Source organism: Durio zibethinus, chromosome 15, assembly GCF_047325235.1.
Source record: "Durio zibethinus cultivar Kanyao isolate XHJ-2024 chromosome 15, ASM4732523v1, whole genome shotgun sequence".
In the NCBI taxonomy this organism is placed as follows: Eukaryota; Viridiplantae; Streptophyta; class Magnoliopsida; order Malvales; family Malvaceae; genus Durio; species Durio zibethinus.
In genome coordinates this window covers 4,889,623-4,903,087 of record NC_143176.1, presented here as the reverse complement: position 1 = coordinate 4,903,087, position 13,465 = coordinate 4,889,623, and the positions used below count along the sequence as shown (strand labels likewise).

Below are 13,465 nucleotides of genomic sequence, written 5' to 3'. Positions count from 1 at the left end.
GATGATAAAAGATATCCATGCATTGACTTTACGTAGGGACAATCAATGTTAGGGATAATTAATCTCCTCACATCTTAAAAGGTACCAGCTTTTTGGCCATGAAATCTGCTGTTCTTTTTCATCCAAATAAAGTAAAGACAGGCACTCCATGCTAGTCTAAGCACAACTGCAATTAATTAGAGCTTTTCCCTAAGTTTCTGTTGTATCCATCAGAATTCATTGGACCATTCTCCAACTTAGTTTTTGAATTCCACAAAAGTTGGAGAATTCGCTGCTAAACTTGGGTTTTGAATTCGCAAAAATAAGTGAGAGTGAATCACTGTAAATCTAACACTTGAGCGGCTGCAAGTGGATGCTACTTTATTGTCAAAAGTGAACTTACCACCTCTGCTATTCTTAATTGCAGGCTACAGAGTCCAAAAAACTAGTAAAAAAAAAACCCTTAGTGTTTATTGTGAGCCAAACGAAGTAGTAATGGCTCATAACTCTTTAGCTTCTTTTTTTCATTCACAGTCAGGCTGCTTCCTACATAATTTTGAGTGCATTTTTGACCTACATTACATTGGGCCTGCAGGGTATAAATTGAGAAGACTGGGGCCTTCCAATTTTGGCTTGGGATTGGTTGTCGAAGATCATGTAATTCTTTCATGAAATACATAAATCACATTGCAAGTCAAGTTGGAGCACAAACATGAATCCTTTGTTATTGATATGTATACAAGGAACTTCACAAAATTGAAACAAAAAAAAAATATTGTGAATCCAACACAAAATGCAATCTATAGCGTGCGATATTTAACCATTAGCAGATGAAATGCAACTCAATAACAGACAATGGAGTAAGCAAATTGATGGCATAGAGTCCATGTAGTTACGTCTACTGCAATAGGATAAAATGCCAATTTTCAGCCATGTTTATTTGTAGGTTCCCATGCCCACGCTTGTCTCTCCACCGTAAGCCTGGAAGCTGTTCTCTCTAGCACTAGAATAGCAAATATAGTACAATTTATTGACTATGGCAGTTAAGAAAATGAAAGCTGCACCTGCACCAAAAACTCCCTTCCTCACAGTTTCACAAGAGGGAGGCTGCTCGCTGAATATGGTCCTGTATTTGGTGTGGTAGGCATTTCTTACTGAACCAGCCAGCAAGCATATCTCAGCAATTAGGAAAAACAACCTGTCTCAGGCAATTCCAAGAATCAGGGAAACAACCAAATCCAATTTCAGGTAGGTTGAGATCAATGAAAATTGAAACCAACAATCAATAGTTACTTTGATGAAATTCTTACATACCAGCAGATTATGAAAAGGATGACTGCCCAAGACCTTGAACCGCTGGGGTTCAAAGCCTTTCCACAGCAGAAGCATCGGCTTGCAACCATTATAAGGGCTTGACTAGCCATAAGGAACAAAAATGCACCAACACCATAGCCTGTTGCTACGTCTGAGTCATATACACAATAGTTATATTTAACTTCACTATCCTGAACAATCTTGGCCTGCACAACAATACAGATACACCATAAGTTAGTTGCTTTGGATTAGCAATCACTTGCCATCTAGGCAGAAGTAACAAGTCTTCTCAATGAACACAAAAATATTACACCCCTACCCAGCCTGATACCAAGTTGGTTGATTAAGACGTGACATCTAGCAGGTCTGGGGTTCAAATCTAAGCACCTACATTCCCTTTTCCTATCTCCAGGCCACGGCCTCATTTATACAGAAAGGAACCCAGAAAATCCATGTCCCCATTGCCCATCGCCAAGGGGTTTAGTAACAAGCTACTAGTTGTTGGAAAATAGAAAATATCAGGCACAAACTGATTGCTTTCCAGTTGTTCTTTGTTTTGAAAGTAGCTTAATCTTTTCATTACCGCATTAGATTTATGGAAAACTCATGTGTATATGATTTTACTATTTGAACGTGTTTTGAGGATCAACCATTAAAATTTATATTATACTATTCATATACGGTCCAAAAAACAATGATTTTACAATTCATATAATCTCAAACTAATTTAGACTAATACGAATATTGGGATAAAGAAAAAACATAAGCTAGATCTTGGTGCTTGGTTCTTAATAATTAAGTCACAATCACCAAGCAGAAAATGCTGTTTTGTTTTTTTTTATTTTTTTATTTGGGTTCGAATCTGTTGGGAGATTATAAGAAGATAATTTCTTATGAATTCATTAAGTCCGGCCATAGATAAAAATGCTTAAACCGGCTCGGGAAGGAAATGTATTGGGCAAAGTCTAAGAACCCCTTGCTGCTTTGCTAAGTTATCAACTATAAACATTGAATGGGAAAATCATAAAATCAGGTGCTATTTGCTCTGCTCACAGAATATTGCTCCAACAAATAAATCAGATTTGCTTCTAAATCTACCAAAGATAAGTTCTTTGACTAGATCCGCAAACCCACAATCCCCATATTCTCTCTAAGGTTGAAGTATTGTTGAGAGAGATAAAAACACATATCTATCATTTTTATAGAAATTCAGCTGAGATCTGGTAAGTTTATACACAATTGAGAACTGTAACTAATAAAATCATATTTTTCCTGTTATTTGATTGCTGAAAGGAGGAAATTAAAAAACAAAAAAGGGTTCAAGCTTGAATTTATTATGTTTTCAAACTACCCTTATTGCTTAAGACCAAGATCAAGTCATGTCCTTTCTCTACAGTTCCTTTAAGCAACAAAATCAGCAAATCATTTACATGTATAGCTAACAGTTCAGCAGTGCTTCAAACTTAAAGATCAGTTCTTTTCTATCTTCCTTAGCCAAAAACCAGAAAAAAAAAGTTTATTTTCTTTGCCTACATTGATGAAGCAACAAAAACAGCAATTTCATAAATACAGCTAGCAACCCAGAAAGCTAAATCAACATTACTACTGTTTTTCAAACAAAAAGAATGCACTTTCCTTCATCTTCCTTCTTATTTCAGCAAGAAAGTAGGAAATTTTTAATGAACCCAGAAATCATATGAGATTATATCATCAAAAAAATGCATCAAGAGAGTGAGGTGAGAATGTAAACTCACTGTGCTTCTTCTTTGTTCAGCTGCAACAGCTAAACCAAAAGCAATGAGATCAAGAACAAAGACAGCAATCAAAAGAAGCTTAGAGGCCATGGATATTTGGAGCTAGCTTCAATAACCCAACAAGATCTAGCTACACTTTTCTCTGTTTTCTGGCTTTTTTTTTTTTCTTTATTCTCTTTGCTTTGCTCTTTCTCTCTCAAACTCTCCCTTTCTAAATATACAAAAATCACTATCAGTCTTGAAGAAGCACGTCAAATGATTAAAATGAAGATATAAAATAGAAAAACATTGATTTTTTTTTCGTACATGTAATTTTCAGAAGAAAATGACACCTAACCATTGCTTGAAAATGGTGCTTTCACTTCTTTTTGAAAAAACTGGTCTAAAACATAGGATTAGAACTAATAAATTTAAAAACGATACAGTGATAGGGAATGAAAATTATATAAAAAAATAAAAATAATATGTTTTAAATTAAAAAAAAAAACGTATATGATTTTGTTAAAATTAAAAACATATATTTTATGTTTGATATGTAATTATGACATGATAATTATTATATTTTATACTTATTTAATACAGAATAAACAAAATATCAATACATGAAATGTCTATACAGAATACGTTGAAGCATTTGGTTTTAAAACATTGGATCCAAGTATAACTGATTAAAGCATGATGTACAAGTGGCTTGAAGCAAGGTCTTTTTTTTGGGAGGGAGAAGTTAGTTAAAAGGGTAACTTGGGAATCTTGAGAAGTTAATGTACAAGAGTTTAAAGCACAGGGTACAAGGTTATTGAAGGGGGATGCTTGTTTGGCAAGTGAAGTTAGTTGGGAGGCTCCCTTATGAAAGGGAATACTTACCCGCCATAATTAACTGCCTTTTGGAATCCTCAAAAGGAAGCGTTGGAGTACAACTTTTGTAGCATAAGGTACCAACATCTAGAGCTTCTATACCACACCTTAGAAGGAAAAGATTGGAAGGGTGATTTGGTATATTTCTTCAAAAATCACAGACCTTAACTTTGTTGGACCTGTGAACAGATTTATCTTAATTTTTCGATCATACGACGCCGTTTGGTGAGTGGCATTGCCGACGAAGTTAAAGAAGTGGTAACAACAACAAAACAAGAAAAGGCTCTTTGTCACGGATTACGGTCTGGGAACAGATCATCCTATTCCTTCTAACCAATAAGATTCTGCCACTTGCGAATGTAATGTCTTGACCATTTATTAAGGAATGGTCAAGATCTTCTGCCATGATGAATTGTTGAACAATTTTTTTTTTCTGATTTTGTGTTGTTGGTACAGTTAACAACTCATGAAATAAAACTTTTGTCACCATTGCCTTGCATTTACTCGAGGGGACGGCATGGCTTTTTTGTGCATTTTATTTTTGGGATATCTTTTTTGATCTAGCTCATTTGATTAAAAAAAAAATTGCAATACTTGTGCATGGTAGAGTTAGTTTGGATTACACTTAATCCTAGTGAGATTTCGATTATCATGAAAAATGGTGTCAAACGCATTAAAAAAATATCCAATAAAATAATATGAGTATGATTAGTTCGGTAATCCAATTCGTTTATAACGGATTTTAATTTGACTTTCTAAGATTAATTTTTTTTTTTTGAAAATCGAGTTTTAGGTTGGATATTGTTAAGAAAAAGTTGGTGTTGAGTCGGATTCGGATTTTAGATAAATTCGATCCGATATTTATATAAAAATTTTATTTTTAATTAATTAATTAAATATATTTATATAATTATATATTTAAATATTTATATTTAAAAAATAATATTTTATATTTTAAAAAATAATATTTTATTAATTTCGAATCAAATCAGATCAGATACGATTTATACAATATTGAGTTAAGTCAAAATATAGAATGAAAAAAATAAAAAAAAATTTTAAATCAAGTTCAAAACGAACAAAAACCCTCGTTAACCCAATCCGTCGCCAACCTTAAGTATGACTATGACAGCACAATTGATCATGATAAGTCACTGGCCAATTTTATTCTAGTTACTTTGCGGGCTTTTAACCTTTTTTTTTTTTATTTTTTATCATTGAATTTTAATTATAAAGATAAAATTATCCTTGCAAATTATTAAATAATAACTAAATAAGTAAAATGTATTAGTATATAATAAATAAAATTTTAATTATTTATTATTAAAATTATTATTTAAATATAAAATAATTTAATAATTTTTAAATTATTTAATAATTTTATAAATTTTAAATAATTTAAAATTTTTATTAGATACATAATTTAATTTAATATCTTTAATAGTAATTTTTCTTCTTATTATAATTCATTTGATTGTTATTGTTACATTTGTATTTAAACGTATATTTTTATTATTGATTTTAATCTTATCATTATAATAATTAATATCATTTTTATTGATATTTTTAATTTCATCAAAATTAATTTTACTATCCATCTAAATAAATCTTTAATTGAATGATAAAAAGATAATGAAACATTAAAAAATTATAAGTTCGAATTATTTTGAATGGGGTTGAGTTGGATTAAGATAAACAAGTCAAAAAATATATATTTAAAATCATCAGACTCATTTTTTTATATTTAAAAATATTATTAAATTAAATTTTGATCATTAAAATTGATAAAACCGCATCACACAACTTCAATCCACCTATATATATAGAATCATTATATTTTTGTCAACTATTAGGTGGATAATACGTGTTATCGTAAGTTTTCTGGGCGGACCTTGAATCAAATTAGGTTAATGTGTTGGTCTTCGTCCTTGTAATGGAAGGTCTAGTCATAGGCCCAAAATTGTTGAGACCAATTCTTTATGTGGTTTTACATTGGTACCAGCCCAATATAATGCCCTTGATTTTACCCAACTGCAGTTTTCTGGATGCTTCAATGAGAGTGCAGTTTCTTTTTCATTTCCTGAAGGCAATACTTTCTTTTTTTTTTTTTTTCTTTTTTATTCTTTTTCATTACCTTAAAAGACTAATGATCAGTTTGCTAATAAGTGCCACACAGCCCTTTATTTGTACTCTTTGAAACAAATGGACTGATAAGTTAGCCATTGGTAACATCTTTTCTGGTCCAGCTACCATGAAAAATTACAGGTGTTCATATGGAACTTAAAATCAAAGATTTGAATAACAATTGCAAATGATTCAAAAATGACTCAAATGTGAAAACAAGTGTAGATTACAAAGGCACAGCAAGCAAAAAGAATGTTTTTTAACCCTTACAGCATGATATATCAGACAGATAAATTACAGTATGAATACTTTTTTTTTTTCGTTTTTTATTTTTCATTTTTATTTCATGAATCCTTGAATGGCAGCAACATCAAAGGCCTTATTCGTACGTTCCACCTGAAGCTCTCGAACAACCAAAAACCTGAAGCATAAGCATTATGGAATGGCAAGTACACACTTATAAGCTGGTAGCAAGAATTAACTAGGTCTATGGAATCAGTTAAGTAGCAGAGTTTCTGCTTTTCTTTCCAAAGAAAAGGAGCTTTCTAAACCCTTTGGCTGCTTTAGTTGAGCTTTCATCATTGTTCCATTTCTTTCTGAGGTGTACTGGTTCTGTGTCCATTCCATTATTTGGCGGTGGAGTTGAGATCTCTATTTCAGAAATCCTAGGTGACAGATATTTTTCATTCCTTGCACAGTTCCCTTCGATATTTACAGTGGAAAACTTGACAGTCTTGTTAGGCAATCGTGGCAAGGGATGAACAGTCTTCTCAGGAATATCTTCAGCAAAATCTTCTGGTGCTCTTTTGTCTTCAGAAACAACTGTAGATGCCTTAGTAAATTCCTCATCACCTTTTATATCACCTAATTGTTCTAGCTTATCTTCAGAGAGCCTATGTCCATTGGAGCTCCTGTCCACAGATGTGTTTCTTTGAGAAATTGCATTCCCTTCAGTTTTTTCTATTGAAGTACTCTGCAACTCCTGAATGTCTTTGAAATCATCAACAATGTCAGCAGGTTGAATTGCCTTGGATGCTGCTGGTTCCGTTGGCAATGCTACTGTGACCTCTTTGGAGTCCTTTCCTTGTGCATCAGAATCACTGGAAAGTACTTTATTTGTGCCACTTTTCATTTGTGAAGCTTTGACTTTGTTTGTGCTTGATTTCTTATCCTCAACACAATCAGTCTTCTGAGATTCTGTTGTTGAAGAACCATTTTCCTTCAATGTTGACCTTTTTGGCCGGCTTGATTTTGATTCAGCTGATGAGACCTTTGAAGTATTGCGTGCAGTTGCAAGGCGTTCTATAGTGGAACTTCTAAGGACTGGCTTTGATAATTTCTTTGTGTCCTGATTCAGCTGTTGACTCTTCATAGAAGTTGTTGAAGTTTTATTTTCTGTGGAGCTCCTCCTGGAAGTAACAGGATTAGGACCACTAGCAGAACTCCTCTCAGCAATTCTCTTCTGGCGCTGGAGCCGTAACTCCTCCATTTTCTTTCTATTCTCCTCTTCCTATTTGATAATAGAAAGGGCAAGGACAAGAAATCGGAAACAGATCAGTATCTTATACTACATATGAACCACAATACCACATCTTAATAGACAAGACAATTGCAAATTTATATGTACTAAGGTGTCATGAGAAATGCTATGTGTTTCTGTTGAATGCTCTTTCAAGCAGCATGAGATGATATGCTCTCTTGTAGTTTGGATGGTTCCAAGAGAGAATGAAAGCAAAACAAAGAAATGCATTAGAATTCTTAGCTACATTCGAGCATTTGCAGCCTACTTTCTCTCATTTGGCTGAGGAACAGGAGCATAAAGAGTTGAAAATACCTGATCAAATTTGGTTTTCCGTACTGTGGTTTGGCTTCCAGCTGGTGGTTTCCTGCTCTTTGATGCTATATCTGATTTGCTCTTGACAAGAGATCCATTGGAAACTCTAGAACGGACTTCTTTATTTGAAAGTTTTCCCTCAGAACTTCCACGTTTTTTACCACCAGCACCAGTTGTTTCAACATCAGAGTGCTTTCTATTCGCTTCAGCAGATAGTACATTCATTTCATAGTCGATTTCTGGAGTCCAAGAAGTCATGGCATTCTCCTCAGCTGAATCACGCCCAAGCATCATGTAAAGGTCATCTGGCTCATAGGAAAAAGAAGCAGTCTTCTGTACATTTTCTGAATTGACATTTTCGTATTGAGTTGCTTCAATTTCTGGAACCATGCCTATACCTATCCTTAACTGAGAATCAGATTGATCTTCTCCCACTGATGGACCTTGAATCATTAAAGAGTCATCAACGAAAACGTCTTTTTTGTTTTTCTCAGAGTTGAAACGTTCCCCAGCTAATAAAGAAGCATTATCCCCATCAAACATTTTGAGGCCCATGATCTCATCCTGATTTGCTGATTTATCCAGTTGTTTGTTGATAAACCATTCTCCTTCCTTGCGACTTCTGATCATAGTCGATTCTGTGACATAATCAGAGATATTAGCTGTGGAACTGATCCCAGAATCATTGCCTTGCAACATTAACAACTCCTCATTTGTGCTCTCCCTTCTCTTAACAACCGGGCCACCAAATTCATTAGTTCCAAAGTTTCCAACTGGAGTTTCACCTTCATGACCCCTATCCATCTGTGAGGCCAGAAAGGGATCACTTGAGATAGCTCGCTGCTTTGTTACTCCCTCAGAGTTTGGGTTAAATGCTGTTGACCTTCCATCTTCTGAGCCCTTGCTCGCAAAATATTCTTCTTTCAACCTTACAGGATCTACTTCTGAAGAATCCAAATCCTTGTCCTGCAACAGAAGGTTCTGGAAAGCATCCCAGGGATTGTTTCTTCTTTCTCCCTCAGAATTTTTTGCAGTACCAACCTGAGTTTCCAGTTCATCTTCATCATATGAAATAGTGTTTCGATGCTTGCTTCCTTCGCGCTTCTTATGATGACGTGAGGTAGATTTATGTTGTCTCCCCAGCGATCCAACAGCCTCCTCTACTTGCTGTTTGAGAGAATCTCCATCAATGAACTCATCCTCATCAGAAGTCTTTTCAGAATCACTGCCCTTTTCTCCATTCCTCTTGGAAGAAATGTAATTAATATTGCGGATGACAACCTTTCTTGAGGATTTCTTTCCATGCTTTTTCTTATGCACCTGCTCTTCTGGTTCACTCTGAGAGCTGGAATCACTAGTCTCAGTGGATTCATCTTGCTTTGAAGTTTCATCACCCTTCCCACGCGAAGATTTCTTTTTGCTCCTAGAAGACGATTTATGACTTCTACGATCATCTGGTTCCCATGCACGACTAAGACTAGAATCCTCTACATTTGGAGGCCAATGCATATTCCCTGAATAATATGGAGGGGCAGCATGCATACCAGGAAAAAGGTAGCCTTGATATGGAGGCATTTGCTGAAATGGAGGACCCTGAAAATTGTGCATGTACTGAGGAAAATGGGGTGGCCACGGCATTTGTACTTGAGCTTTCCCATCTGTGGATGGCAATCTATCATCTGTAGAAGATGTTAAATGATTTTAAAACATGAAGTAGTAGTTCATTGGAGTTAACCATTCTAGACTAGCAATTATAGGAAGTCATAGCTCATGAATATAGATCATGAAATTCGGCATCCATACTGACCTTGGTTAATATCTCCACTGCTAGCATCAAAGGCATCGGCTGAACCATTATGCTTCCCGCCAGAGAAATTCGTCATAAGATTTTGACTAGGATCATTTTCTTCCCCAGCAAGTATGATTCCAGATGTTTCGAGGTAAGACAAGTCTGGTCTAGTACTTGCTTGCATTGCTGCTAATTCAGCCATCCAAAGCCTATCTTCATTCTTTCTCTTGCATAAGTCCATGAAATTTATGCAAGCTTCCCTGACAAAAACAATAATAGACTGTAAATTTTCAAATGGTGGAAAAAATCCCAACACATAGTATCTGCATCAACTTCAATTTCTTTAGATTAATTTGGCTAAATTCTCCAGAAATTGTCTATACAAATGTTGGACATGAATGAACAAAGCAGCGATGCCCTCAAGTGTCCAATACTGCACCTTTAAACTGAATAAGTGTCGTTTTCTATACGAAATAACTTTTTTGTTTAAATGAAAAGATACACCAGTAAGCTCCCATTCCGTCTTTTGTTCATTATAGCCAACACTTTCACTTGAGTTTTATCTCTAGAAAAACAGTCCTGACTCCTAACTGATAAAAATCATTCCATTTTGACAGTGGCCTTTCGTACCTTAAACGTGAAGCACCAAAAGCATCTGCAAAAGATATGAGGTCATCTATATTATCAGGTTCATATCCAGCAACCAGAGCACGAGCATAAGCCATTGCTTGCTCCTTTGAAAGTACTTTCTTTCTAGTTTCCAGAACTCGTTGAAGACGAACCCTGCATGTCAACCCAAGGTGAGCAAGGAATGCATTTTAACAGAAATGGACTGAAATCAAGCTAATGCGACTAGTTGCAGGACAAGGTAATTTACTTGGAATTTTCCTCTTGAACAGCATCACCGGTTCCATTGTATTCACCTTTTGACTACATGCAGCATCATAGTACAAGTCTGGAATTAAGATGTGAGCTATCATGGAAACAAAACAAAACAATGTTCGGTAGAAGGCAGAACATACCTTTGATGAAGAAAATGACTTTTGGAAATTTCCTGAAACAACTGACTCAGTTCCTGCCAATTCCAAATTGGATGAAATCACACAATCTGCTACCTTTAGCATATAGTCCAAAGCTAAAGGATAAAAATCCAAAGATTTAAGGTAAAAAAGTGCAGTCCAAATTATGAACTATGTGGCTTATTCAGTATAATTTAAATCTAAATATCTGTAGTGAAGATTTCCCTTTTTGAATTAGGGCCAATATCAAACGAAAAACATGTTAATCAGTTCACTTAGTCATGACTAACCTGATTGATGCTATTACAAGACTGAATTACAAAACCTAGAACTCAACAAAACTGATGAACTTCATTAACCCAAAACTACCCTAACTCGAAAGACATTCATAATATATGAAATAACATAAAAGGAAAATGTTCAGGCTGTAGCTTGACTACAGACACAGACATAAAAAAATGTTTTGGTCCAAACAAACCATCTGCCTCTGTCGCCCCTGTAGCATTTGCTTCATTTGATTGAATTGAATTCTCAATCTGCTCAATTTCTCTCTCCACTGTCACAAATCTCTCAAGAACTTCTGGTGTGCTAACAAACCTCACAAACCTGTTATTAGCACAAAAAGCATAAATCAAGTTAATGAAACAAAGACTGAAAGCAAAAGATGAAAATAACTAATTAAAATGCAGTCATTTGACAGTCCAGTCTACAAGTTATTCCAATGATTCTTGTAAGATTATTGAACATTTTTGCATTGATGAAGTAGCCAAATTCAAATTCAGCACTTTAGAGATTCATGGCGAAGCCAAAAACACTCAACAATCATTGTCAATTATATGGAAATTCCAAATAATGGGTCAATTTACAAATCCAAACTGATCATTTTGTCGCAAAATCTTGCCATATTTCAAAGCAAAGCTTAGAAAAAAAGCTCAATCAACAATTCAAAGCCTGAGTTTTACCTGTGCAGAGTGCCTTTTATGAACCAGGAAGGCGTTGAGCCCACTGGACGAAGAGTTATAGAGTACCCTCCTTTTGATATCTGATCTTTAGCACTTTTGAGGTGTGAAATGAAGGGTTCTAACAATCCTGACGCCAATTTCTCATTCTCTTTCCCGGCAAAAATCACCAGATCACATCTTCAAATTTCAAACACAAACCCAAAACGAACTTTCTCAGATGAATTACCAATTCAAAAACCGTAATTCACAAAAAAGCAACACTGCAACAAATGTACATATAAAAAATCCAGAAAAAAAAATCAAAGAACCAAATTAACTTTACCTGGTTCTAGTTGGAGTGAGATGGAACAAAGCATAATCAAGACGTGTCCTGAAGTCCATAGCTAGACCTTAAGACGGATACCAACAGTTCCTGAGAGAGAAAGAGATAGACAGACAGACAGAGAAACAAACTCTAAATCTTCATTGGTTTAGTTCATCCATTGTTGGAAGTAGTTTTTCTTTTTCAATTCCTTGTTGTCCTTACAGAAACAAGTTCATTTTTTTTTGCTGTGCTGACAGACTAAACATGGGAAAAGTTTTAGAAACTCATGGGGTTTTCCGGTAATGTAGTAGTACTAAACTGTTGGGAAGTTTTTCGTTCGATCTTGTGCAGTTTCTTTTGCAGGGTTTTTTGTACTTTTGTTTTTGTTTAGCTTAGAAGAATGTTGCATATTATGGAAACTAAAAAAACAGAAGAAAAATAGAGAAAAAAAATTGCCAGTTGCCTGCAAAGAACTGATGAAGCCTAGCTTTAGCACATGGGAAAGTTTTCAGGATCACAAGGAGAAGAAGGAAACAATATTTTGACGATATTTTAATGGAACGTGGATCCCACTTACCGACAGCTGCATCCATCAATTTTCAAGTTTTTTTTTTTTTCAATTTTTCATCTTATTTTCTTGTTGGGAAATTAATTTAATTTATTCCAGGTTGTATTTTGTACAGTTTTGTTAGATAAGAGGTTGTTTCCTTCTCTTTTTTTTTTGTTCTGCCGTGAGTTTCACTCTTCTCAGTGGAAAGAGTGAGAGAGTGGGCAAAGAATAATCACTAAACTCTTCCTTTTCTTCAAAATTTCCATCCATAAAATTACAGCTTTCAGCTCTGCCAAGCAAATATTCAAAGGCACTCCCTTCCAGAAGATAGCATAAACCTGATGAAAGTTGTTCTGGTGAATGGGTTTCTCTTACAACTGGATCATGAATTCAACAACAATTTTTTTTATATATATAATAACGAGTTAAATAGCTAATGTGATTTTATCAGTAGTTGAATTTTTAATTTTTGTAATTATAATTTAATTTTTTTTAATTTTCAAATATAAAAAATAACTAAATTGACAGAATTGTTTTATTAAAATTTAATGGATTAATTTATTTTTAACAACATAATATTTCACCCTTATTTACATATTTCTAGTTTTTCAACCTTATTAACATATTTCTAGTTTTTCTCCTTTTTATATGTTGAGATAATTTATAACTATTAATAAACTGATAAATCACATCTAAATTTTTTGTCATAAAAATTGCATGAGGACCCATTTTGTGATCATTCCTCGGCATTTATCTAATTTGGTTTATAATTTTTATTACCCTTCAATTTTGAATTTTTGCCATGGAGGTGGCTTTCTAATTGCAGTTGCATTAAATGATTGCAATCAAAATTACTGCCTTATTAGCCACGACCCCAATTTTAATTGTTGGTTCAAATATAGCTTTCATTTAATATATGCTATTAATTGTATTGTGATAAAAGATTTCTATCCAATTTTAATTAAGAGAGTCTTAATTGTT

At 34.3% G+C, this 13,465-nt stretch overlaps 2 protein-coding genes across 2 annotated transcripts; both read right to left on the bottom strand.

Moving 5' to 3' along the window:
• Nucleotides 1–649: 649 nt before the first annotated feature.
• LOC111302309 (uncharacterized) lies at nucleotides 650–3,295 on the bottom strand. The gene is made up of 3 exons (XM_022898236.2): nucleotides 3,048–3,295; nucleotides 1,294–1,499; nucleotides 650–1,177 (listed from the first exon to the last, which is right to left on the bottom strand). The coding sequence occupies exons 1-3, from the start codon at nucleotides 3,135–3,137 to the stop codon at nucleotides 916–918; spliced, it is 558 nt and encodes a 185-aa protein (XP_022753971.1). The 5' UTR covers nucleotides 3,138–3,295; the 3' UTR covers nucleotides 650–915.
• Nucleotides 3,296–6,214: 2,919 nt separating this feature from the next.
• Nucleotides 6,215–12,452, bottom strand: LOC111301669 (COP1-interacting protein 7-like). Its single transcript, XM_022897503.2, has 9 exons — nucleotides 11,953–12,452; nucleotides 11,631–11,807; nucleotides 11,147–11,274; nucleotides 10,672–10,724; nucleotides 10,527–10,579; nucleotides 10,280–10,432; nucleotides 9,668–9,909; nucleotides 7,861–9,539; nucleotides 6,215–7,536 (listed from the first exon to the last, which is right to left on the bottom strand). The coding sequence occupies exons 1-9, from the start codon at nucleotides 12,009–12,011 to the stop codon at nucleotides 6,526–6,528; spliced, it is 3,555 nt and encodes a 1,184-aa protein (XP_022753238.1). The 5' UTR covers nucleotides 12,012–12,452; the 3' UTR covers nucleotides 6,215–6,525.
• Nucleotides 12,453–13,465: the final 1,013 nt, after the last annotated feature.